Consider the following 26471-nt stretch of genomic DNA (forward strand, 5'->3'; position numbering starts at 1 on the left):
CTCTACATTTTTTTCCTATTAAGGTACATTAATTAAAGCCAAGCCACATGCATCTGTACATATACACATTAGTTGAACTTTGTGATCTATGAATTCACAATATGTCCCTAAACTGTTTCAAACCCACTCCCCCCCCCAAAAAAAAAAAAAAAACGAAATGAAAAACTTGGAAAGTGGGGAATCTCGAATAACTGAGAGGGAGCTAGGCAGGATCTGAGATGAAGAACTCACCACCTTTGCCCATAAATTTCTCAGTCCAGCGGAAGAAAAAAGACCCCATGACCGTAACAACTGCATTGCAGTCTTTGAGTAAAATAATAGTTACATATTTGATATGAATCTAGCTCAAAGGCAGGTGCAATCAACAAATTCTTGAAGGAATCAGGACAGACTTCAAAGAAGAATCACTTCTTCATTTTGGAGTCTAAAGAACAGACATGATTTGAAAGAGAAAAACACAGAGGAGGGCCTGCTAAAGACAGGAGGGTGTTGGAACTGAACGACCCTTAGAGTGGCACCCTAAAACAGGCACATAGTCCCATCTTGATAATGACATTCATACCACCACCTTTGGTTATTAAGCCCTGCCCCAAGCTTGACTGGTCAGCTGTTTGTTCTCTGGGACCTATGCTTAATCAGTTTACACTGTTTGCCACCAACAAAATGTCAACCGATACAGATGTTCATTATATTTTTTCTGCCATGTCAATACTCTACCTTATCAAAGGGGAAGGAGGGGACCCCGTGGAACATTAACTTTTAAGTGTGAAGAAAAGAGAGAATGCCATAAGTAAGACCAGAGGTCAAGGAGGCAGAAGAAAAACCAGAAGCGTGGGACTTACTACATTTAAGGCAGCGAGTGTTTTGGGAAATAGGAAGTGGCCATCGATGCCAGCACAGTGAGGATGGAAAGGCCATTATTGTTTGGTTTAAAAATGGAGAAGTCACTAGAGATATCAACAAGAGAAATTTTAGGTGAGGCAGAGTATAACGGTTTGAGGGATGAAATCGATTAGGGATGGGGAAGACATCACTTAACTATTTCATGAACAAGATGGGGCAAGATGAGCAAGATCACTTTGGATAGAAGGGATGTTGTGTGCAAAGGAAAGGGGGTGAGGATATGGCCACGTAGACTGAAGAGGGGAAGGAGATAGGAAGGTTGCACTGATAGCTGAGATTGGAAAGGAAGACTGGGGATAGACTAAAAGCCTAAGTTTTGCAAAGGAGTTTGTATATTATCCCATAACACATAGTCAAAAGACGCTTCTATACCAGAGAATGACAATCAAAATGTGATACTCTTGTGTAAAGAAAATTTCCACCTATCCAGCTGTATACATTCTGGAGAGGAGTCATGTGCAGTCAAGTGTCTAACATCCAGTTAAGAAATGAAATGGCCTTTAAAAATACATCTTTAAAACAGTAAGAAGGGACTGCAAATGCTTTTAGCTAGAATGTTTCAATTTGTGGTTAGATTTTTTTTTTCCTGACAATCATATGTCCTTGAGACACAGGGTGTTTTAAGGAAGTGTCCAAGGGGACGTCACTCCAGACAAGTAGGGCTATCTATGGGAAACCTTGACTTTGGTAGTTCAGTTGACATTTTTCTTTCTCCATCTGACAATACATTTTACTGTTTAGCAAAGACTCATGATGACTTTTCCTGGTAAACCTTTCAAGTACCTTGTTGAGAGCTTAGAAACTTGAGAAAGTATGTACTGTGAAAGGACTAACTGAATTTACTTCATTTCAATAAATTTTTATTTAGCACATGCTAGTAACTAGCATATTTTCTCCAATATTCAAGTTGTATATTTTCAGTGTGTGAAGAAGTTGAACTGAACGATTTTTCCTAAGAGAAATCTACTTCCTTCTTGAGTAACATTTTCCAGTGTTTTAATACACTTGAGGTTGCTTAGTCTAAATTATTTCTCTTTCGATTTAATATCATTGCTTCCTGTCCTACTTAGTTGAAACAAAGAGAAACCTGGTCACTTTCACAAGGTTTTTTTTTTTTTTGCATATTGAAATATTTGCATTAATCTGCGGTCAATTTATGGTCTATAGGCTAAATCTAGTTCCTTGTATTTTCGAAGCTGGAAAGAATCCTGGAATTTACAATATAGAATTGGTCAAGCCTGCAAACTCTTAAAGAAGTGTGCTATTGGCCTGACAGAAAATTACACATTTCCTTCCTTCTATATAGTACTTTTTTACAATAGGAAAAGCCATTTTGAAAAATGAGTTAAACAAGAAAAAAAGAAAGTACTATCTGAACTAGGGGCTTCCCTGGTGGCTCAGACAGTAAAGAACCCACCTGCAATGCAGGAGACCAGGGTTTGATCCCTGGGTCGGGAAGATCCCCTGGAGGAAGGCATGGCTACCCACTCCAGCATTGTTGCCTGGAGAATCCCATGGGGTCTCAAAGAGGCAGACACAATTGAGCAAATAGGCATGGATTATCTGAACTATGTATTTTATTCTTGGCATTAGCTTTTTTTTTTTTAAAGAGAGGCATATAAGCTTTGATATTTGAATAACGGGGGTGGGGTAGACAGCATGGAAAACAAACATCAAGGTGTGTAAATGATTTTAAAATCTTTTCTGGCATCACTACTTAATGAATGATTATATGAAGGAGCTCAAGTAATGCATTTAGCAGAGTATGCTCCTTGAGGGTAAGATCTCACAGTGATAGAGTAGTTTCTAGGGTAATTTAAGCCACTATATTCAAGTAAGGCATTTTGTTTTTGACAAGTGTAGTTGATTTACAATATAGTGTTAACTTCAGATGTACAGCATAGCGATTTGGTATTTTTGCAGATTGTTTTCTATTGTAGGTTATTATAAGATAATGGCTATAAATTCCTTGTGTCCTATAGTATATCCTTGTTGCTTATTTATGTTATATATAATACCTTGTATCTTAATCCCAATATCCCTAATTTGTCTCTCCCCCTCTCCCCTCTTCCCCTTGCTAACCACTGGTTTGTTTTCTACATCTGTGAGTCTGTTTCTGTTTTGTATATACACTAATTTGTACTTTTTTTTTTTAGATTCCACATACAAGTGATATTATATAGCATTTGTCTTTTTTTGTCTGACTTATTTCACTAAGCATTATATTATCTGAGTCTATCCTTACTGCTTCACATCCTAGATACTTACCAAGTATTTATTGGAAAGATGGGTAGATGCTTAGAGAAATTAGAAATAAAGATGCAAAATGCAAACTGATAACTCCTTCTGGTGAAAAGAGAAAAAGGCTTGCCAACTAAATCACTGCCAAAACTTTATAACAGAAAATGACAGCAGCAAATGCCAGAATTTGTATGCTCCTTACTTGGCAGTCTCTAAAATATTTTGAAACTCTCATCTTTCCACTTTTCGACTACAACAGGTAGAATAATTTCTTGTTATTGTTCAGTCGCTCAGTTGTGTCTGACTCTTTGCAACTTTATGGACTGCAGCACGCCAGCCTTCCCTGTCCTTCACTATTTCCCAGAGTTTGCTCAAACTCTTGTCCATTGAGTCAATGATGCCATTCAACCATCTCATCCTCCATCACCTCTTCTCCTCCTGCCTTCAATCCTTCCCAGCACTGGGGTCTTTTCTAAGAAGTCTGCTATTTGCATCAGGTGACCAAAGTACTAGAGCTTCAACATCAGTCCTTCCAATATTCAGGCTTGATTTCCTTTAGGTTTGACTGTTTTGATCTCCTTGCTGTCCAAGAAACTCTCAAGAGTCTTCTGCAACACCACAGTTCAAAAGCATGTTCTCTGGCGCTCAGCCTTCTTTATGGTCCAACTCTACATCCATACATGACTACTGGAAAAACCTTAGCTTTGACTATATAGACCTTTGTCAGCAAAGTGCTCTCTCTGCTTTTTAATATGCTGTCTAGGTTGGTCATAGCTTTTCTTCCAAGGAGCAAGTATCTTTTAATTTAGAATAATAGTCTCCCTGAAATGCCTAGTCCTAATCCCCAGAACCTGTGACTATGTTACTTCCCTGGCAAAGGGGAGCTGTGGTAACAGACGGAATTAAGGTCACTAATAACGGAAATAAGGCCTTAAGAAAGGTAGATTATACAAGTGGTTATTTGTAATTACAAGGGTTCTCAGAGGTGGAAGAAGACGACAAAGGAGTGATGTAGCAATGTGATGTGAGCAACAATCAGCCATTGCTGGTTTTGAAAATGGAAGAGGGCCATGTATGAGCCACATACAGGCAGCCTCTAAAAGCTGGAAGAAGTAAAAAAACAAAACAAAAAAAACCTACATTCTACCTTAGGTTTTCTGGATAGGAACACAACCCTGCCAACAGCTTAATTTGAGCCCACCAAGATTCACTTTGGACCAACACAACTGTAAGATAATAATTCTGTGTTGTTTTAAGGCACGAAGCTTTCCGTAATTTGTTGAAGAGCCAACAGGAAACCAATACACAGGTAATAAAAGCTACAATTTATCATAACAACATTAAATTTACCTACTAGACTTCTTTAGCTAATTGTGTGACTCAAAGATTTTTACATATAGTTTTCTACCATTATCTGTGATTACTTTAACAAGATGGTTTTATGTATGTGATTATCTCTCTTACTTTCCTGAAGTATTCGGCTTGTATGAAATCTTTTGAAAAAAATGTTTCTCCCTTTGTGTTAAAGCTTTCACTTATCATAAATCAAAAGAAAAACTTAAAAAGGATTCACAATGAGACAGGTTTTGGTGGTTACTAGAATGAAGACCATCATGCCTGTATTTCTAGCAAATGTCAAGTTCCACACACCCAAATGCTAAAGGATTACATCTTCCATTTCAAAGTCTTTCTTGAAGACTTTGAAAGACATAGTCAAATTTGTCATGGTATTTTCCATGGCTCAATTAAAGACAGTGGCTTTAAATAATCTTCATATGTCACTGTTATTGCTTGCAGGGTCTCAATTTCAAACTTCTCCTTGAACGAAGCAATATATTCCATCACAGCTACGTCTGTCTTTAAGACTTAACTAGACAGCAAAGCATTATTATTCAGTTCAGTTCAGTCGCTCAGTCGTGCCCGACTCTTTGCGACCCCATGAATCGCAGCACACCAGGCCTCTCTGTCCATCACCATCTCCTGGAGTTCACTCAAACTCACGTCCATCGAGTCGGTGATGCCATCCAGCCATCTCATCCTCTGTTGTCCCCTTTTCCTACTGCCCACCAACCAGTCCATTCTAAAGGAGATCAGCCCTGGGCGTTCTTTGGAAGGAATGATGCTAAAGCTGAAACTTGGTCATTATGGGAGGCCAAATGAAAGAAGGCAAAATAGTGTCTTTTTGGCTCTACACAGGCATTAGAAAACCAGTGACACCAAGTCCAAAAAGGACAAGGGTGTAAGGCTGTCCCAGGCATGTGTTCTGTTATATCAGCCTCTTAGAAACCACCATTCACAAGTTCAATTACTGCGGCAAACTCTGTGGGTTGGCTTCCCCAGTTCAGTTCAGTTCAGTCGCTCAGTCGTGTCTGACTCTTTGCGAACCCCATGGACTGCAGCATTATTATTAGTCTTGATCTATTCCCCTCAGCCATAAATTATGAATAGCAGTAACCTTTATATTTCCTTACCAATACAGTTTCTATTAGAGGACCCTGCACGAGTAGCTTTATCTTGAGTGTTTCTTTTCACTAGTCTGGTTATAATAATGCCTGGCATTTATAAAGAACCTTTCAACTCAGTGCCTCAAAACGCTTTGTGGAAATTAAATTAATTCTCACATCACCCTTAAAAGATAGGCATTGCTCTTGTTATGTAAATAACTTGACACTGAAGTTAAATGAATAGCCAAGGAAAGTTACTTCAAGATAACGATAGGCACTTTCAATTTTACTTCCCCTCCCCAACACATTCCCTTCATAATTTCGCAAACAGTATAATAGCTAATTTAGCTTTGTTCTCACTCTTTGGTTATTAAGTACTACAAGAATTCTTAGAGTCAAACCAATTTTATTTCTATCAATCCATACATACGACGGTGCGATAGGAAGGAGGAAGTTATGATAATGTCTATGCTTGGATTACTTCAGCTGCATCCTTAAACTGAAAACAATTATAGCTAAGGGTTTGGGAACTAATTTACAGATAAGTGTTGGTATTTATATTAAAAACCAACTGCCACCTCGAAGAATGAAGGTCAATTATTATTCTTCATTTGAATAAGAAGTCAAAGCAAGGGCTGATAATTACAACCTCACAATCTGCCAAGATGGTAAGATTCAAGAAAACCTTCCTAATTTGTCATTCTATATGTATGCAAACTAGAAAGAAGTCCTTTAAAGAACGGAAAAAAAGAAGATAGGACAATAGGAAATTAAGAACTCTTGGTGTTACATTTTCACTTGTTCCAAAGAACTTCATGAATTCAGAGAAATATAAGATGGAAGTGGCAAGGAATAAAGGTCAAGGGAGAGAGCTTCAGTGATTTGTTCACGCCCTATTGTGTATTAAGGCAGAGCTAAAACCACAATTTACATCTTCTGGAAGCAGGTTTCAAACTTTTATTTTGTGATATTCAACAACCAATCTGAATGCTGGATCTTTGACCTAAAGTCTTTATTTTTGACTCAAAATACATGTAATAAAAACTAGCAGGAGATAAAAGTACTCAGCTTTTTGGTTTAGTGCTAAAGACAATAAAATTGGATGTTCCAAAGAAGCTTTGGGGGGTTCACTGGTGGCTCAGCGGTAAAGAATCCACCTGCCAATACAGGAGACATGGGTTCAATCCCTGGGTCTGGAAGGTCACCTGGAGAAGGCAACTAACTCCAGCGTTCTTGCCTGGGAAATCTGAAGGACAGAGGAGCCTGGCGGGCTACAGTCCATGGGGTCGCAAGAGTCAGATGCGACTAAGCAACTGAACTATAGGCTTTGGATAGTTCCCAGATACAGTAACTAAAAGAGTAGGTTAGGAACGAATGTGAGGATGTTTCAACCTGCTTCTTCAGTGTATTATAACTAGGAGATGGGCTGAACATCCTGGAACCTCACTTTTACAATAGAATCCAAATCATATATCATTCAGTTATTGCTGTTTAGGCTTATCACTTGGTTAGGGAGCCCAGGTGTTCAAGCAAAACTGATTCACCTTACTGTCAAACTATGCAAAGGAGAAATGAAACTGAAATTTCAGGAGATGGTTCATCTGTTCATTCATCCTTTCAGCAGTAACTGGACATGTACTGTGCATCAGAAACTGTTAGATGCTGCCACCACTGCTAAGTCGCATCAGTCGTGTCCGACTCTGTGCGACCCCACAGACAGCGGCCCAACAGGCTCCTTTGTCCCTGGGATTCTCCAGGCAAGAACACTGGAGTGGGTTGTCATTTCCTTTTCCAATGCATGAAAGTGAAAAGTGAAAGTGAAGTCTCTCAGTTGTGTCTGACTCTTAGCGACCCCATGGACTGTAGCCTACCAGGCTCCTCCATCCATGGGATTCTCCAGGCAAGAGTACTGGAGTGGGTCGCCATTGCCTTCTCTGAGACAGATGCTATTGCTGAAATAATATGTCCTAGGCCTTACTTTCAATGGGAAATGGAGATATAATATTGCACAGCTCATAAACTACACATGAAATGTTTGTTATACTATCATTTGAAGTTAGACTAAACTTAAAGCAACACTTAATAGTAATCAATAATAAGCAAACAAAGAAGAAAAATGGAACCAAAAAAATATTAAATTAGTCTAAAAGAGAAAAAAAGGAGATATAAAGAACATGGAAGACAGAATAAAAACCTAAATGACACTTAAACTTAATCATATCCATAATCACATTAAAATACATTTTAAATACTGATTGAAAGGCAGAGATGGTCAGATTGTATAAAAAATAAAGATCCAATCATATGTGGCCTTTAAATACAAAGAAACAAATATATTAAGGATGCAAAAATATATAATATACTAACAGTTAAGAAGAAAGCTTGGATAGCTAAAATAAAGAAGATTTTAACACGAAGTATATTACCAGGTATTACAAGGTATAAATGAAATATAATACAAAGTTATTTCAGAGTGACAAAGTGATCAATTAATTAAGAGGAAATAGAAATCCTAAGTATTTATGCACATAATATTAATCCTAAATATTTATGAATATAATGTCTTCAAAACACAAGCATCAAAAAATAATAATAATAGGTCCATAATTATACTCAGGTTAATATCAACCTCTCAATAATTGCTTTTTAGAAAGTAGATGCCAAAATTAGTAAAGATATAGATATTTAAATTACAACTTGAACTATTTGACATTTATAAAACTCTACTGAACAAAAGAATATCAGTTTGTTTTTTTTAAACTCTGAATGTGGAATATTCACAGGATAGATCGTATTATAAGCTATAAACTAAGACTCAATAAATTTAAAAAGGATCCAAGTCATATAAAGTATATTCCCTAAGGCCAATAGACTTCAATTAGATATCAATTAGAAATCCATAACATAGAGAACTCCAAAAAGCTCTCACATATGTGGAAACTAACACATTTCAAATAACCCATGGGTCAAAGGAATCAAAATAAAACAATATTCTGAAGAGAATGAAAATGAGAAAAAATATATAAAAAATGTTCTGGGCTGCCACTAAACTACTATTTAGGGAATCGGGGCTTAGAGCACAAAATGTCTAGATTATTGGGTTGTCCAGAAAGTTCATTTGCATCTTAAGATATTACAGAAAAATCATAAAGGACTTTCTGGTCAACCCAGCAGAAAAAAAGAATTTTCTTAAATCATTGGATTCAGCTTTAATAAAATGTATCACAAATTAAACTCAAAGTATATAGAAGAAACAATAAAGATTAGAGCCAAAATAGATTAAATAAAAAATAGCAGAAGGAATTTTATCAACTTGAGGAAAGGGATCTACCAAAAACCTACAACTAATGTTATATTTAATGTTCAAAGATTAATTCCCCGTAAGATCAAGAATTAGACTAGGATGTCCACTGTCACCATTTCTATTGTATTAGAGGTTGAAATAAGTACAATAAGACAACCAAAATACATAAATAAAAGCATCTAGATTGCAAAGAAGTAAAATGATCTCTATTAGTAGACAAGAAAATTGTTTATGGAAACACTGTCTACCAAGATACCAGCAGAACTAGTTAGTGAGTTTATCAAGATCAATATAGAAAAGTCAATTACATTTCAACATAATAACAATATCTAAATTGAAAAATTAAAACTAACAAAATAATGTCATTTAAGGTAGCAACAAAAATATGAAATACTCAGTGACAGATCTGGCAAAAGAAATGCAAGAAGATCTGTACACTGAAAACTATTAAGACATCATTATGGAGAACAAAATAAGACCTAAATAAATAGAGGGGTATACTGTGTTCCTGGGTCAGAAAACTCAACTTCGGTAATCAATTACCAAATTGAAACACAGATTCAATATGATCACAGTAAAAATCACAGCAGATTTTTTTTTTTAAGAAATCCCCCAAATGATTTTAAAATTCACAGGGCAAAACAAAGGACCTATAATAGCCAAAACTATGCAGGAGTTGGAGAGAAAAGAAAGAAACAGAGTTGGAGAACTATCACTACTTAAGATAATAGACTTACGATAAAGTCAAGGTAATCATGGCAGTGTGCTACTGGTATTGAGATAGAAAACTAGATAAATGGATCAGAATACAGAATCCAGAAGTGGACCCAACAAACATGTGGACAACTGATTTTCAACAAGTACTAAGAGAAGAAAGTCTTTACAATAAATGGTACTAGAACAACTTGATAGTCCTACACAAAAATGTGAACTCTGATTTATTAGTAGTTCTAGAAATAAAAACTAAAAAGATCAAAGAGCTAAATCTAAAAATATGAAACTATAAAACTTCTGGAAGAAAGTAATAGGAAAATTTTGACCCGGGGTTAAGCAAGGATTTCTTACATATGGCAACAAAAGTACAAGCCATAAAAGAAAAAAAAAAAAAAAAGGACTTCATCAAAATTAAGACCGTGGCTCTTTGAAACACACTGTTAACAAAATGAAAAGATGAGCCAAATTCTGGGAGAAAATATTTACAAACCATAATTCTGATAAAAGATGCACAAATAACAGATTATGGTCTTTCCAAACTTAAGAAGAAAACAGGCAATCCAACTAAAAATTGGAAAAATGTCTGAACAGATTCAAAGAATGACAAAGTAAATCATTATTACTTAAGTCATTACAAATGACAAGTAAGTATGCAAAAAAGATAACATGATTAGTACTAGTTTTTACAGAAGTATAAATTAAAACCATAATATGACAGTACATCTATTAGAAATAAGGATTTGGTATCGTGTATAGGTTGAATACTTATTCTGTCTGGGATCAAGGTTGCTGTTGTTAGCTGTTCAGTCATGTCGAACTCTTTGCAAGTCCATGGGCTGTGGCTCACCAGACTCCTCTGTCCATGGCATTCTCCAGGCAAGAATATTAGAGTGGGTAGCCATTCCTTTCTCCAGAGGATCTTTCTGATTTCAGTAACAAACCCAGATCTCCTACATTGCAGGCAGATTCTTCACTGTTTGAGCCACTAGGGAAGTCTACCTCATTAGCCAAATGAGAAACTAGATAGGTTACTGGTCAGGGATGCAGAAGACCTAATGCAGGTGATTGCTGAAGATACAGGAGTAGAAATTTTGACGCAGAAGAGGGTCTGGACCCTAATTAAATAAAGATATCAAAAGATAGGAGAATGAAAAGAAATGAGAATGATATAAAAAAATAAATAGAACCCACACAGTAGAGAAGTGTGCTATTTCAAGGGGACAGAGAGTAGTCCAAAAGCACAGCAGAAAAAATATTAAAGATTGGATTGGACAATAAAATCCATAATCAATTTAAAGGGGTGATTTTAGTTTAATAGTAAGGATGGATGAGTTAGCAATGGATTAAGGGAAGACTAAGTAGTTAAAGAAAAGAAGTTAGTGAATTTCATCCATAAAATGTTCACTGAGGAAAACTTATGGAAAGTGATATGAAAGCTAAGGGGAAACCTGAGTAGGTTCGAGGGAGCCTCTATTTTTCTGAGGAAACGGAAATGTCACCTATAATCACCCACATGGACCTACCGTGGAGCATGTCTATTTATAACTTGCTCTTTCAGCACTGAGAAGGAAAGAAAATGCTTTCCCCTCACTTTACTGTGAAGATGATGGCCAACTCCTCAGAGAGGGTCTGAGGGAGACTCCCTAAGGAACAAGTGATGCACATTTTCAGTCTCCTTTCCAAGTCTGACTCAGGATGATTAAGTCTTCTTTAACACTTTACAGATTGTGATTAACGAGCCAGATGTAAGCTGCAAAGAAAAATATCTAGAAAGACTTTGCACCATATATGCCTCATCTCTGGCCCATCACCTGTCTGTGGTCCCTTTCCTGTCACTAGAATGGCTTCTGCAACATGACCTCAAAGTCTTGTGACAAATGGCTACAGAAAAGGTACACGACTTGTTTGTGGGATTTCCCAGCAAGAATATTGGAGTGCGTTGCCATTTTCTTCTTCAGGGGATCTTCCCAACCCAGGGATCAAACTCACATCTCCTGCACTGCAGGCAGATTCTTAACTGCTGAGCCACCAAGGAACCCCCATCCCATTTGTTAGAACTACAAAAATAAGTTTACTTTGTAAGGTGATGTTAGTTAGATATCTCTGAAATACAAACAAATTTCCATTCCACTTTGCAGCAGATGATACTAATTTGCTGGCTAAAATAGCTGTCATCTAGTATCAGCTATTTCAATAAAATTGGATATCAAATTTCGCTTTCAAATAGTAAAATATCTATGATTATGATTTCATGAGTGGTTTGTCTAAGTTGTTTTGATGCATATGTAGATGAATCAAATTTGTATAATGCTGGAAAGTTTAATCCTCAAATATAAACTTTGAGTGAAGGGAAGACCTAAAATGATTTTTAAGATTTTATAATTATTTGTGAAAACTAGGATTGTTAATTAGTCAATAAAACATCTGTAGTCTATTCCTGATCTACTGCTTTGCATGTTGCAATAAGAAGTTCTATGCTGACTGCCTATAAACCCAGGCATGCAGAGGCATGATTTAAACTCTATAGGTCTTAACCAGTTCTATATATGGGGTATAGTTAAATATCCTGAATTTAGCTAAAAATATGTTAGCTCTTGAACATTTTAACATAAATGAAGAACTCAGAGGGAACTCAGCTTAGAGAGAACTATATAAATGAGAAAAATTAAACAGGATATACTCCAGGAAAACAAGAGGGGCAAAAAAGAAAATTAGACTGACCAACGAATTAGAGCTCCTGAAAAGTAATTATCCCCCAAGAAAACAGATGTTTGAACACACTGTATTGCTTTTCTCTTAAACAGAAATCATGCATATTCTGATTATTCTTCAGATGGATCTCCTTCGATACATCAGAAAGCCACCTAAGAAACAAATTGATGAAAAAATCATATATATAAGCTAATTTGTACCTGCTACATTAGGATGTAACAAGATGTTTTAAAGATAATAGCTCATTTTAATGGAATAATCAATTGAGCAAAGCTAAATTATCTTAATATTTTAAATGTACCTGAACTTTCCATATAGTATTTACATTTGTAAAACATGCATAATGACTGTCACTATGAATTGTGACGTTATGACCATCTCTATATCAAGGAATGTTGAATAAAAGTACAAATACTGAAATATCGTTTAATCAAATAAGAAAAATGGACATTGTTCTAGCTCCACTGTACCATAAAGAAAATAGATTCTGATTTATATGCTCCTCTATCCTCAGGGAGGCAGAAGAACCAGTGCTCTCCTGTGTATACTGATGATGGGGTACCAAGACCATCAACTCCCAGTGTTTGCACAGATAATAGGTTCTTTTTCTAAGAACTGTCGGAAAGAATGTGTTTATAGCAACACTTCTAAAACTAAAAAGTTGTCTGGGTAGAAACTTCAAAAATCCATTTTGGACTCAAGAATACCATTTGATAAGTTAAACAGTACCAAAGAAAACAATAATTCATCCTGAAAGACTCAATGGGAACTGCACTGCTCACAAATAGATGCCTTGTGGGATTATTTAGACTTTTACATGGTTATGTTATCTAAGCCTTGAAGGACAATAGATTGTGATAAACCGTATATCTCTGGTTGCTTAACTGGTCCACTATTTGCCTGCTTGCACATACCCATAATAGGAAAAATACGCCGTTCTGCCTCTAGATAGTCCCTCAGCACCCGGTGGGAGGCTGGCCACCAATTCGGATGAAAAATCTCCTTATGCCACCTAGTTTCCATAAATAGGTATTCGCATCTGTCATCTGCTAACAAAATCTACATGCCAAGCATTTGCCAAAGAACATAACCTTCAACTGCCTAATCCCGATCTAAATTTCAGGTATCATTTCACAAAACTATGTGGTACAATAATTTGTGGGGGTTTTTGTTTGTTTTTTTAATGAGTTACTAGTTCTTAACACTGGCTGCACATTAGTATCAGTGATACTCTCTGTGCCAATGTTTGTCAACCATATACGCACATAACTAGCTCCTGAGAAGTGCTTAAATGCTCCTTTCTGGATTCATCCTAAACCAACTAAAACTGGGAGTCCAGAACTTGAATCTTTTCAAACATTCCCTGAACCATTCCCTGTGTGAACATAAAGTTGAGATGTACCATCAAAAATGAAAGTAATAAAAGCAGCCAGAGAGTACCCTAATATGTTTCAAATCACTGTATAAAATGATAGAAAATGACTATGCATAAAATGGCTTTAGCTTAAATAATATTCGGTCCTGCTTTAAGTCATGAAATTAAATTGGCCCATACTGACACTGTGATTTGTAAAATAGTCACATTTCCTCATCCTATCAAAAATAGTATTTAACGATTATTTTAGGAAATCAGACTTTGGAGTCAGAAAGCTCAAGTTCAAATCCAGATTCTTGCAATTGCTGAGTGGACTTAACCTCTGATTATCATTCTTTAACTAAACATGGACCGTTACTCTCTTCTTCAAAGAGGATTAAATGGGATATGCAATAGTAAGTAGTCAAGCAACCAGTAAAGCAATGTAATGATACAGAAGGAGAACTAGAAATGCTAACAGTATTTGTATTTCACCTAGCTCAATTTACAGACAAGGGGTCAGAGATCCAGAGAGTAAATGCCTCCCAGATCATGCCTAATAAAAAGTCAACCTTACTTAGTATGGCAAAACTGATCTAATAGTGAGTTGTTTGGGTAAGAACTATTATCTGATAGATCTGTGGAAGGAAATCTCCATAATGACTGAATTTACAGATATGTTCAGTGATTTTTACCATTTAGAATATAAATAAGACTTTTAACCTTTCTACTGCACTGGCTACTTTTAAATCAGGGCCTTGCAGGTGGCGCTAGTAGGAAAGAGCCCACCTTCCAATGCCGAAGACTTAAGAGACAGAGGTTTGATCCCTGGTCAGGAAGATCCCCTGGAGGAGGGCACAGCAACCCACTCCAGTATTCTTGCCTGGAGAATCCCACAGGTAGAGGAGCCTGGTGGGCTACCGTCCATAGTATCACAAAGAGTCAGACATGATTGAAGTGACTTAGCACAATTTTAAATAAAGTAATCAGACATACATCTTTATTGAGATACATTCTAAGGACAAAAAGACCTGCCAAGAAATACTGACTACTACTTTGTATGTTTTTTGTTGGTTGTGGTACTAGTACAGTATTTCTTGAACAAATCTGTATGTATTATAAAAGAGAAAATATTAAATTTATATTGATGCTGCAGAGAACCTATAAAGTCATGATTTAAAAAATTTATCCCTTAACCTGTTCATTTCTTGTTTCTTCCATTGTGGTTTGATGATTTTTCTTAATAGTATGGTTGTGTTTCTTTCTTCTTACTCTTTGTGTATCTACTGTGGGTTTTAAATTTGTGAACAACATGAGGTTCACATATTTGCTTGTTTTCAACTAGGAGTCATTTAAGTTTAAACACACTATAAAAGAGCCACATTTTTTACGTCCCTCCTCCACATGGTGCTTTGATGTCATATTTTAATTTTCACACTTATCCCTTTACAATTTATTATAGCTATAGTTGCTTTTATAATTTTTGCCTTTTAATCTCCATGCTGGCTTAATGTAAGTGGTTGAACCTCAGTCCTTAGTATTTCTTTGCCTTTCCTAGTGGGATTTTCCTTCTCCTATTGATAGCAGAAAGTGAAGAGGAACTAAAGAGCCTCTTGATGAAAGTGAATGAGGAGAGTGAAAAAGTTGGCTTAAAACTCAACATTCAAAAGACTAAGATCATAACATCCAGGCCCATCACTTCATGGCAAAGGATGGGAACCAATGGAAAAGTGACAGACTTTACTTTCTTGAGTTTCAAAATCACTGCACATGGTGACTGCAGCCATGAAATTAAAAGATGCTTGCTCCTTGGAAGAAAAGCTATGACCAACCTAGACAGCATATTACAAAGCAGAGATGCTACTCTGCCAACAAAGGTCCGTCTAGTCAAAGCTATGGCTTTTCCAGGAGTTGTGTATGGATGTGAGAGTTGGACCATAAAGAAAGCTGAGTGCCGAAGAATTGATGCTTTTGAACTGTGGTGTTGGAGAAGACTCTTTAGAATCCCTTGGACTGCAAGGAAATCCAACCAGTCCATTCTAAAGGAAATCAGTCCTGAATATCCATTAGAAGAACTGATGCTGAAGCTGAAACTCCAACCTTTGGCCATGTGATGTGAAGAACTGACTTATTTGAAAAGACCTTGATGCTAGGAAAGACTGAAGGTGGGAGGAGGAGATGACAGAGGATGAGATGCTTAGATGGCATCACTGACTTTTGGACATGAGTTTGAGCAAGCTCTGGGAGTTGGGTGATGAACAGGGAAGCCTGGAGTGCTGCAGACCATGGGGTCACAAAGAGTCAGACACAATTGAGTGACTGAACTGATAGATTCCGATCTTAAGGACCCTTTATTTATTTATTTAATTTAAATTTATTTTAATTGGAGGCTAATTACTTCACAAGATTGTATTGGTTTTGCCATACATCAACATGAATCCACCACGGTGTACACATGTTCCCAATCCTGAACCCCCTTCCCACCTCCCTCCCCATACCATCCCTCTGGGTCATCTCAGTGCACCAGCCCCAAGCATCCTGTATCCTGCATTGAACCTAGACTGGTGATTTGTTTCTTATATGATATTGATAGAAGAAACTGAAGAGGAACTAAAGAGCCTCTTGATGAAAGTGAATGAGGAGAGTGAAAAAGTTGGCCCAAATGGACAATGCCATTGTCCCAAATCATCCCACCCTCTCCCTCTCCCACAGAGTCCAAAAGACTGGTCTATACTCTGTGCCTCTTTTGCTGTCTCGCATACAGGGTTATCGTTACCATCTTTCTAAATTCCACATATATGTATTAGTATACTGTATTGGTGTGTTTCTTTCTGGCTTACTTCACTCGGTATAATAGGCTTCAGTTTTATCCATCTTATTAGAACTGATTCAAATGTATTCTTTTTAATGGCTGAGTAATACTCCATTGTGTATATGTACCACAGCTTTCTTATCCATTCATCTGCTAATGGACATCTAGGTTGCTTCCATGTCCTGGCTATTATAAACAGTGCTGCGATGAACATTGGGGTACACGTGTCTCTTTCAATTCTGGTTTCCTCGGTGTGTATGCCCAGCAGTGGGATTGCTAGGTCATAAGGCAGTTCTATTTCCAGGTTTTTAAGGAATCTCCACACTGTTCTCCATAGTGGCTTTACTAGTCTGCATTCCCACCAACAGTGTAAGAGGGTTCCCTTTTCTCCACATCCTCTCCAGCATTTATTGCTTGTAGACTTTTGGATCGCAGCCATTCAGACTGGCGTGAAATGGCACCTCATTGTGGTTTTGATTTGCATTTCTCTGATAATGAGTGATGTTGAGTATCTTTTAAAGACCCTTTAATATTTATTAGAATAGGTTTAGTACTAATGAACTCTCAGTTTTTGCTTGCCTGAGAAGTTCTTTATCTTTTCTATTCTAAATGATAATCTTGCTAGGAAGATATCCTAGGTTACAGGCTTTTCCTTTTCGGCACTTTGAATATTTCACGTCACTCCCTTTTGGCTTGCAAAGCTTCTGTAGAGAAGATAGCCTTGTGGTGCTGCTGCTGCTCCTAAGTCGCTTCATTCGTGTCCGACCCTGATTCCCGTGTATTTTGACGGTTTTGTCTTTCTGCATTTATAATTCTTTATCTTTTGTCATTTTAATTATGTCAGTGCGGGTCTGTTTGAGGTCACCAAGTTTGAAATCTGCTCTGCTTTCAATATCGGGATATTTATTTCCTTCCTCAAGTTTGGAAAGTTTACAACTACAGTTTCCTCAAATAAATTTTCAAACTCCTTTTCTCCTTTCCATTCTGGAACCTCTATACTGCAAGTATTGGCAGGCTTAATGTTATCCCAGAGATCTCAAACTGTTTTCATTAAAAAAAGAAAAAAAAATTTTTTTTTTTCCCTGATATTCTGACTGGGTGATATCCATTACTCTATCTTCCAGATGACATATGTGTTTTTCTGTATCACTTAGTGCACTCTTCATACTTTCATGTGTGATTTTTTTTTAACTTCAGCTCTTGTATTCATTTCTGATTGTATCTTTTTTTCTATTTTCTAGTTCCCTGTTAACAGTTGCATTGAATGTATCTACCCTTTTCCCTAATTTAGTTAACATTTTTATTACCAGTGCTTTGAATTCTTTATCTGGCAAGGTGTTTATTTCATTATTTGTTCAGAGGTTTTCCTCTGCTGTTTCAATGACAGCAATCCTTCTGCCTCCTTTTGGTTAATTTTCTCTGCCGCTATGAATTTAGGTGAAAGTTACCTATTGTGGTCTTGAAGGAGTATTGTTACGTGGGAGAGTCCCTATGCAGATGTGCCCAATGCCTTTGGTAGGAGAGCTGGATTTGATGTGAACACAAGTCATGTCTTTGCTCAGGGTGTGCCAGCAGCTATGGCCTTGGTAGGGGGTGGGACTGTAGATGGCAGGGTAGAGCCAAGTGTGCGGCCAGTCCTCCCCTCTGCTCAGTGACCCTCGACAGCCTACGGGAAGAGAGGTCTGATCCCAAGTTGCTATAGGAGAATCCCGGAGGGTGAGCCTGAGTTGGCTCTATTCCCTTTAAGGATGGCTTTTCCTCTTTCTCTGTACTGGAAACCCATGTCCCACAGTGGGCAGTGCTGAAGCAAATGGGACGCTCCTTTCTGCTTCAGGCAGAGGCCCAAGCTTTCTCTGCTGTGCTGAGTGTGCATCCACAGTTGTTTCCCTCACTCTGCTCAGACACAGCCTCGGTGCAAATCCCTTTGTCGCTCACAGCTGATCACTCCTCCCAGCCTCTGCCACCCTTGCCCTGTGGTGGAACAACACTGCGGGGCGGGGGAACCCACCTGGACTTTCAGAACGTACAGGGTGGTGAGTGGTGGTGGACTGGCTGCCACAGAGATCTAGGCTGCTTAAGTAAATGCTCAACAATGGCCATCACCACCTCACCCAGGCCTCGCTCAGAACTCGGTAGCCTCTGCACTCGTGGCTGCCTCAGGTCCAGTGTCCTGGGAAACCTGGCAGCCTCCAGGACAGACTTCCCTCCACTCTGACTTGGGGGAGAAGCCAGCGCACTCCTGCTGCTCACAAGCTGGGTTTAGGGTTCCCAGAGTCTACACTTTTGTCCCAGAAGTTCTCCAGCAGCCAAGGGGCATCGCCTCCTCGGGTTAGGACCCCAGGACTAAGGTGTGTAATCTGTGGCTCTCGCTGCACATTCCCTAGGGCAGGGGCCCACCTGTATTCTCGCTTCTTCTCTAAGTTCCTGTGCAGGGTCACAAGGCTCAAGAGGATTGCTTTTCTTCTCTTCATATTGGATAACTGTATCTTTTCTACAGCCTTGGCTGTGCAGGAGTCTTTCTGCCAGTTTCCAGTGAGAACTGTTAGACATGGAGGTGTATTTTTGATGTGTTCAAACACATGTGAGCTCCACATTCTCTTACTCCTCCTTCTCTTACTCTCTTGGCTGATCTCCTGTAATGTACAGTTCTATGTGTTTAGGCGAATGCATACATCCATATACCCAATATCCAGTGCCACACGTAAATACTCCTTCACCTTGAAAGATCCCTGAACACCATTTACAGACAACCACTTCCCCCTTGGGTCAATCCCTGGTCAGTTCATCTATTTCCTGTCTCTACAGTATTACGTCTTTTAGAACAAATCATACAATATGTTGTAAGTTTAAGTTTGTTGATCTGCATCCTTGTCAGCATTTGTTATTGTCAGTTTCTTATATTACAGCCATTTAATGGTATCCCCTTGTGGTATCAATCTATTTTAAGGGCTATTTACTCATCTTTCAAACACCACACTAAATTTTAATTTAAAAACTTCACTCAGCCAAGATCCCCAGATACAGAATTATATCATTTTAGACTACAGACTTCAGATGATGTAAGGCCTTTTTCTTCAAATTAAACTTTTTATGCTGTTTCTGAGTGTGGTGGTAGTGGTTCAGTTGCTAAGCTGTGTCCAACTCTTGGGACCCCACATGTAAAAGTAGATAAATATATAGAAAACATTACCAACAGCTCTACCATCCAGAGATGACCACCGTTTTCTTCTGATTGTGTGTGAGTGCACATGTTTTTAAAAATTAATTAATTAAAAATATACTTTTGGCTGCACTGGGTCTTTGTTGCTGCATGCAGGCTTCTTATTGCAGCTGCTTCTCTTGCTGCAGAACATGGGCTCTAGAGCATGCAGGCTTCAACAGTTGTGGTGCATGGGCTTAGTTGTCCATGGCATGTGGAATCCTCCTGGATCAGGGATAAAACCCACGTCCCCTGAATTGGCAGGCAGACTCTTAAACCACTGGACCACTGGGGAAATCCCAATTAATGCTATATTTAATATTCAAAGACTGAATATTTCTTCCCTAAGATCAAGAATAAGACTAGAATGTCCACTTTCACTATATCTATTCACTGTAGTGGAGAATCTTACAGATGCAATTGTTGTTGTTAGTCGCTCAGTCATGTCTGACTCTTTATGACCCCAGGTTCTGCAGCCTGCCAGACTCCTCTGTCCATGGGATTCTCCAGGCAAGAACACTAGAGTGGATTGCCATTCCCTTCTTCAGAGGATCTTCCTGACCCAGGGATCAAACCCAGGTCTCCTGCATCACAGGCGGATTCTTTACCATCTGAGTCATCAGGGAAGCCCAACAGATGCAATGAAACAGTCAAAATAAATACAAGCATCTAGATTGGCAGGTGGATTCTTAACCACCGGACCACCAGGGAAGTCCTGACCCAAAATTTAAAATCTGATCATGTTTGAGGAAAGAAAGCCAAGCGTGAAGGAAGAATCATAGCAAACAAGCTGGGTGTGATAGGAGATAAATTTAGAGAGACCTGTTCAGGTGGAGTGGAGTTCTTCAATGTTGGTTGTCCAATGATGAGGCCTTGTTAAAAGAGACTGTGGTATCCTACCCACCAAATTTCTGATCCAGCAGAGAGAGATTTGGGCCTGAGAATCTGAATTTGCAATTATCTTCCAGGTGTTGCTGATGCTGCTGGTACAGGGTCCCACTTTGAGAACCCTTCCTGGGCATACCATACTACGATGAAGAGGCTGAGTTTTTTCTTCCAAATAGATGAGAAGACAATGTAAGGTTTTAAAGACAGAATGACGTGCTTCTGTGTTGAATTTTACATAGATAATAGTGGCTGAGGTGTGAAAGCTGAATCAGAGGAGACAGGATGACAAACGAGGAAGCAGTAAGTGGACTACTCCTAGTGAGAAACTGTCTTGAATCAGGGTAGAGAAAATGTTGAAGTGTGAACCAACTCAGTATAAATTTAGGAAAAGCTGACAGAACTTGTAAATAGACTAGATATTAGTCAAAGAAGAAGAAAAAAAGGGCAAGCTGAGGTCACTGCCTTGACAACAACCTCTATGGAAGACTGGATGGGGCTGCTCATCAAAAGTTCTTATTTCAAAAATATTTAGTGTGTGATATCCATTAATACGCTAGAAATACCAAGTATACAACTTAGATATACAAATCTAAAGCGCCAAGGAAGACAATTTAAAAATGGGATGTCATTAACCCATGAACACATTTATAACATTTATAATCATGGAGCCTGCTGACGTCATTAGTATAGATCAATGGCTTGCAAGCAGGTCTGCTCCCAGGGGACACTTGGCAATATCTGGAGACATTTCTTATCGACTTTACTTAAGAGGGGGTGAGAGTACTGGCATATATTGACTGGAGGTCAGGAATGCTGCTGAAATATCATAAAATGCACAGGAGTGCTCCCAACAGCAAATAATTATCTTCCTCAGAACATCAATAGTGCTGGGGTTGAGAAACTCTTATACAGATACAAAAATTGTCTTTCGTGTATGATGGCACACAGGAGTACAAGGCCTTTCTCAGATATACAAACAACTGGAAAATATACCATTTGTGCACATTATTTAGAAGTTGCGTCAATTCAGTTCAGTCACTCGCTCAATCACGTCTGACTCTTTGTGACCCCATGGACTGCAGCACGCCAGGCCTCCCAGTCCATCACCAACTCCCAGAGCCTACTCAAATTCATGTCCATCGAGTCGGTGATGCCATCCAATCATCTCATCCTCTGTCATCCCCTTCTCCTCCTCCCCTCAATCTTTCCCAGCAACAATGTCTTTTCAAATGAGTCAGTTCTTCACATCAGGTGGTCACAGGATTGGAGTTTCAGCTTCAGCATGTGTCCTTCCAATGAAAATTCAGGACTGATTTCTTTAGGACTGACTGGTTGGATCTCCTGGCAGTCAAAGGGATTCTCAAGAGACTTCCTGAACACCACAGTTCAAAAGCATCAATTCTTCAGCACTCAGCTTTCTTTATAGTCCAACTCTCACATCCATACATTAATTACTACAGGAAAAACCATAGCTTTGGCTAGACAGACTTTTGTTGGCAAAGTAATGTCTCTGCTTTTTAATATGCTGTCTAGGTTGGTCACAGGTTTTCTTCCAAGGAGCAAGTGTCTTTTAATTTCATGGCTGCAGTCACCATCTGCAGTGATTTTGGAGCCCCCCAAAATAAAGTCTCTAACTGTTTCCATTGTTTCTCCATTTATTTGCCATGAAGTAATGGGACCAGAAGCAATGATCTTAGTTTTCTGAATGTTGAGTTTTAAGCCAGCATTTTCACTCTCCTCTTTCACTTTCATCAAGAGGCCCTTTAGTTCCTGTTCACTTTCTGCCATAAGGGTGGTGTCACCTGCATATCCGAGGTTATTGATATTTCTCCAGACAATCTTGATTCCAGCTTGTCCTTCATCCAGCTCAGCATTTCATATAATGTTCTCTGCATATAAGTTAAATAAGTAGGGTGACAATATACAGCCTTGATGTACTCCTTTCCTGATTGGGAACCAGTCTGTTGTTACACATCTAGTTCTAAGTGTTGCTTCCTGACCTGCATAGATTTCTCAGGAGGCAGGTCAGGTGGTCTAGTATTCCCATCTCTTTAAAAATTTTCCACAGTTTGTTATGACCACACAGTCAAAGCCTTTGGCTTAGTCAATAAAGCAGAAGCAGATGTTTTTCTCGAACTCTCTTGCTTTTTCGATGATCCAACAGATGTTGGCAGTTTAATCTCCGGTTCCTTTGCCTTTTTTAAATCCAGGTTTAACATCTGGAAGTTTACAGTTCACATACTGTTGAAGGCTGGCTTGGAGAATTTTTTTTTATATATACTTTTAAAAATTTGATTAATTTATTTTACTTTACATTATTGGTTTTGCCATACATTGACTTGAATCCGCCATGAGTGTACATGTGTTCCCTATCCTGAAACCCCCTCTCACCTCTCTCCCCATCCCATCCCTCTGGGTCATCCCAGTGCACCAGCCCAGAGCATCCTGTATCATGCATCAAACCTGGACTGGCAATTTGTTTCACATGTGATATTTTAGGTGTTTCCATGCCCTTCTCCCATATCATCCCACCCTCACCCTCTCCCACAGAGTCCAAAAGACTGTTCTATACATCTGTGTCTCTTTTGCTGTCTCACATACAGGGTTATCATTACCTTCTTTCTAAATTCCATATATATGCGTTAGTATACTGTATTGGTGTTTTTCTTTCTGGCTTACTTCACTCTGTATAATCGGCTCCAGTTTCATCCACCTCATTAGAACTGATTCAAATGTATTCTTTTTAGTGGCTGAGTAATACGCCATTGTGTATATGTACCACGGCTTTCTTATCCATTCCTCTGCTGATGGACATCTAGGTTGTTTCCATGTCCTGGCTATTATAAACAGTGCTGCGATGAACACTGAGGTACACATGTCTCTTTCAATTCTAGTTTCCTTGGTGTGTATGCCCAGCAGTGGGATTGCTGGGTCATAAGGCAGTTCTATTTGCAGTTTTTTAAGGACTCTCCACACTGTTCTCCATAGTGGCTTTACTAGTTTGCATTCCCACCAACAGTGTAAGAGGGTTCCGTTTTCTCCACACCCTCTCCAGCATTTATTGCTTGTAGACTTTTGGATCGCAACCATTCTGACTGGTGAAATGGTACCTCATTGTAGTTTTGATTTGCATTTCTCTGATAATGAGTGATGTTGAGCATCGTTTCATGTGTTTGTTTGGCTTGGAGAATTTTTAGCATTACTTTGCTAGCGTGCAAGATGAGTACAATTGTGTGGTAGTTTGAACAGTCTTTGGCCTTGCCTTTCTTTGGGATATGTATATGCAATTTATATATATATATATATATATATATATATATATGGAGAGCTGAAGAATAAATTAACTATACCTCAAGTTACATTACAGCATTAGACTTAAACGGCTGCTGCTATTAGACAATGAAAAACAAGGTAAGGGAATAAGGTAAAATGAATGTAACCATAATTTAAATGTAAAAATTTGGACTTACAAATCCATCATACTATATGGAAACTCCAGGGCTCTTCTCTTAGATTATGCCACCTGTACACCTTTGTTGCATGAATAAATGCACAAATATACAAGCACACGAATCAATGAACATTATGGTTTAGCTCTCTTAGGTAATTAAGAAATAGTAGAAAGAGGGAAACAGAAGAAATATAGAATGTAAGTGCAGACTCACAGAAATATAGAATGTAAGTGCAGACTCACAATTTCTGGACTGTGGGTAGAGATTCATCAAATCTCTAGAAATGAAAAGAAACTTCAAAGGTGCAGACAGAAAAGGAGGAAGATTTGAAATCAATAGCAATCCTAACTTTAAGGGGAAAACATCCAGTATACACACTAATCCTAGTGTCCTTCAACATGGAGCATCACAGCAGCAATCCACCATCATGAGAAATCCCTAAGAGAGATTTCTCAAGGCTTTATCTTCTGGAAAATACCTATGAAAGCAGCTCTCAGGTCTGAGTGAAATAGAGCCACATTACAGAACATAACTTTGTAGATGACTCATTGGAACACATCTACTTCAGAAACAAAAGTGCAGAAAATCTTTCACAGAGAAAGGTGTTGAGAGCACAACATGTTAACATTAGTGCTTTTACAGTCAGAAGATGAAAGAGACAGGAATTAGAGGGGCTGGGAAGATTCCCTGGAGGGGGAAATGACAAGCTACTGCGGTACCTTTGCCTGGAAAATAGCATGGACAGAGAAGTCTGCTGCTGCTGCTAAGTCGCTTCAGTCGTGTCCGACTCTGTGCAACCCCATAGATGGCAGCCACCAGGCTCCCCCATCCCTGGGATTCTCCAGGCACAGAGAAGTCTGGCAGGCTACAATCCACAAGGTTGCAAAGAGTCAGACACGACTAAAGTGACTCAGCACTCATATTCTAGGTATGAGAAGGTGGCCACGGGGGTGGGAGTGGGGGGAAATAATTCTGTGTTAAAAGGTGTGTGACAAAAATCTTCGCACAGAGAAAAATAGGTATATGAGAGAAATGCACTTGAGATAGAGATATTCTGTAATCAATCTAATCACAATATAAGGAACAGATGACATCAAAGATCAAGAGGATGCTTTTAGTCCATGGACAGAAACATTTAAATCAGGGTTACCTTTCACCAAGAAGGACGAGTCGGTCCGTGCCACTCCGTTGCTGGCCAGTGAAGTACGTGTGACAGGAATGGCTCAGTCAGTGACTATGACGTTATGTGTTCCCCTTACACACCCAAGACCTATCACAACACAGTCTAATCACAGCAATTATGTTTAGTAAATCCGAGACGTAAGCTGGGCTCATAGGAAATTACAAATAAATTACTAATGTAGTTCACACACTGCATGCTGGTCCACTTCAAGTCTAAATCAAGAGAAGTTAGAATCGTGCTGCCTGGGGCACGTGGCTCTGACCGTAACTCACCCTTCCCAGTTCTTTATCTTCAAGAGCCAGGACGCCAGTGCTTTCTGTGAAGAGTTTTACTTTGACCACAGGCCGTGGATGAGTAGTGGTGAAGTCTCCTTGTGTTCCCCACCTGCAAAGAAATAGCAAAGAGTCTCTTTAAAATGCAGCATTATGTTTTGTCTTCCATATAGATGTGTCTCCTTAGAAGGCACATCAAGCAGTACAGAATCTTTCATGGGTCAGTGAGATTTTTATCTTCCCTTTTGATTCTGACAGATGGCAGTCAAGAAAGAAAATAACAATAAGCTTTACAGCTTGTAATAATTATTCAGCTGGTCAAAAGATTTGCACATTAGTCTATAAAACATAAGAATTTAGGTGAAGGTAAGCATTAAAGAATATATATGTAATGGAGTCACTGTTGTACACCGAAAGTATCAGAACATTATAAATCAACTATACTTCCATAAGAAAGAAAAGCATTGGAGATATAGCTATTGGTACCTATTTTATTAACTTAAATATAAATTACAATACCATTTTTATGGATGGCTGGGGAACATTTCTAGGGGTCTGAGTATAAGATTCCAATTCCAAAGAAAGGCAATGCCAAAGAATGTTCAAACTACCGCACAATTGCACTCATCTCACATGCTAGCAAAGTAATGCTCAAAATTCTCCAAGCCAGGCTTCAGCAATACGTGAACCGTGAACTCCCTGACATTCAAGCTGGTTTTAGAAAAGGCAGAGGAACCAGAGATCAAACTGCCAACATCCGCTGGATCGTGGAAAAAGCAAGAGAGTTCCAGAAAAACATCTATTTCTGCTTCATTGACTATGCCAAAGCTTTTGACTGTGTGGATCACAATAAACTGTGGAAAATTCTGAAAGAGATGGGAATACCAGACCACCTGACCTGCCTCTTGAGAAATCTGTATGCAGGTCAGGAAGCAACAGTTAGAACTGGACATGGAACAACAGACTGGTTCCAAATAGGAAAAGGAGTGCGTC

At 38.6% G+C, this 26471-nt stretch overlaps 1 protein-coding gene across 19 annotated transcripts in view; it reads right to left on the reverse strand.

The window, feature by feature from the left end:
• The window catches only part of CADPS2 (calcium dependent secretion activator 2), a 575633-nt gene that overhangs the window by 259266 nt on the left and 289896 nt on the right, over positions 1-26471 (reverse strand). For all 19 annotated transcript variants that reach the window (XM_040259536.1, XM_040259533.1, XM_040259535.1 and 16 more), the window contains exon 7: positions 25479-25590. In XM_040259536.1, coding sequence (XP_040115470.1) covers positions 25479-25590 — 112 coding nt within the window. The remainder of the gene's footprint in view (positions 1-25478; positions 25591-26471) is intronic.

The sequence above is a fragment of the Oryx dammah genome, unplaced genomic scaffold, assembly GCF_014754425.2.
Source record: "Oryx dammah isolate SB20612 unplaced genomic scaffold, SCBI_Odam_1.1 HiC_scaffold_18, whole genome shotgun sequence".
Classification (NCBI taxonomy): domain Eukaryota; kingdom Metazoa; phylum Chordata; class Mammalia; order Artiodactyla; family Bovidae; genus Oryx; species Oryx dammah.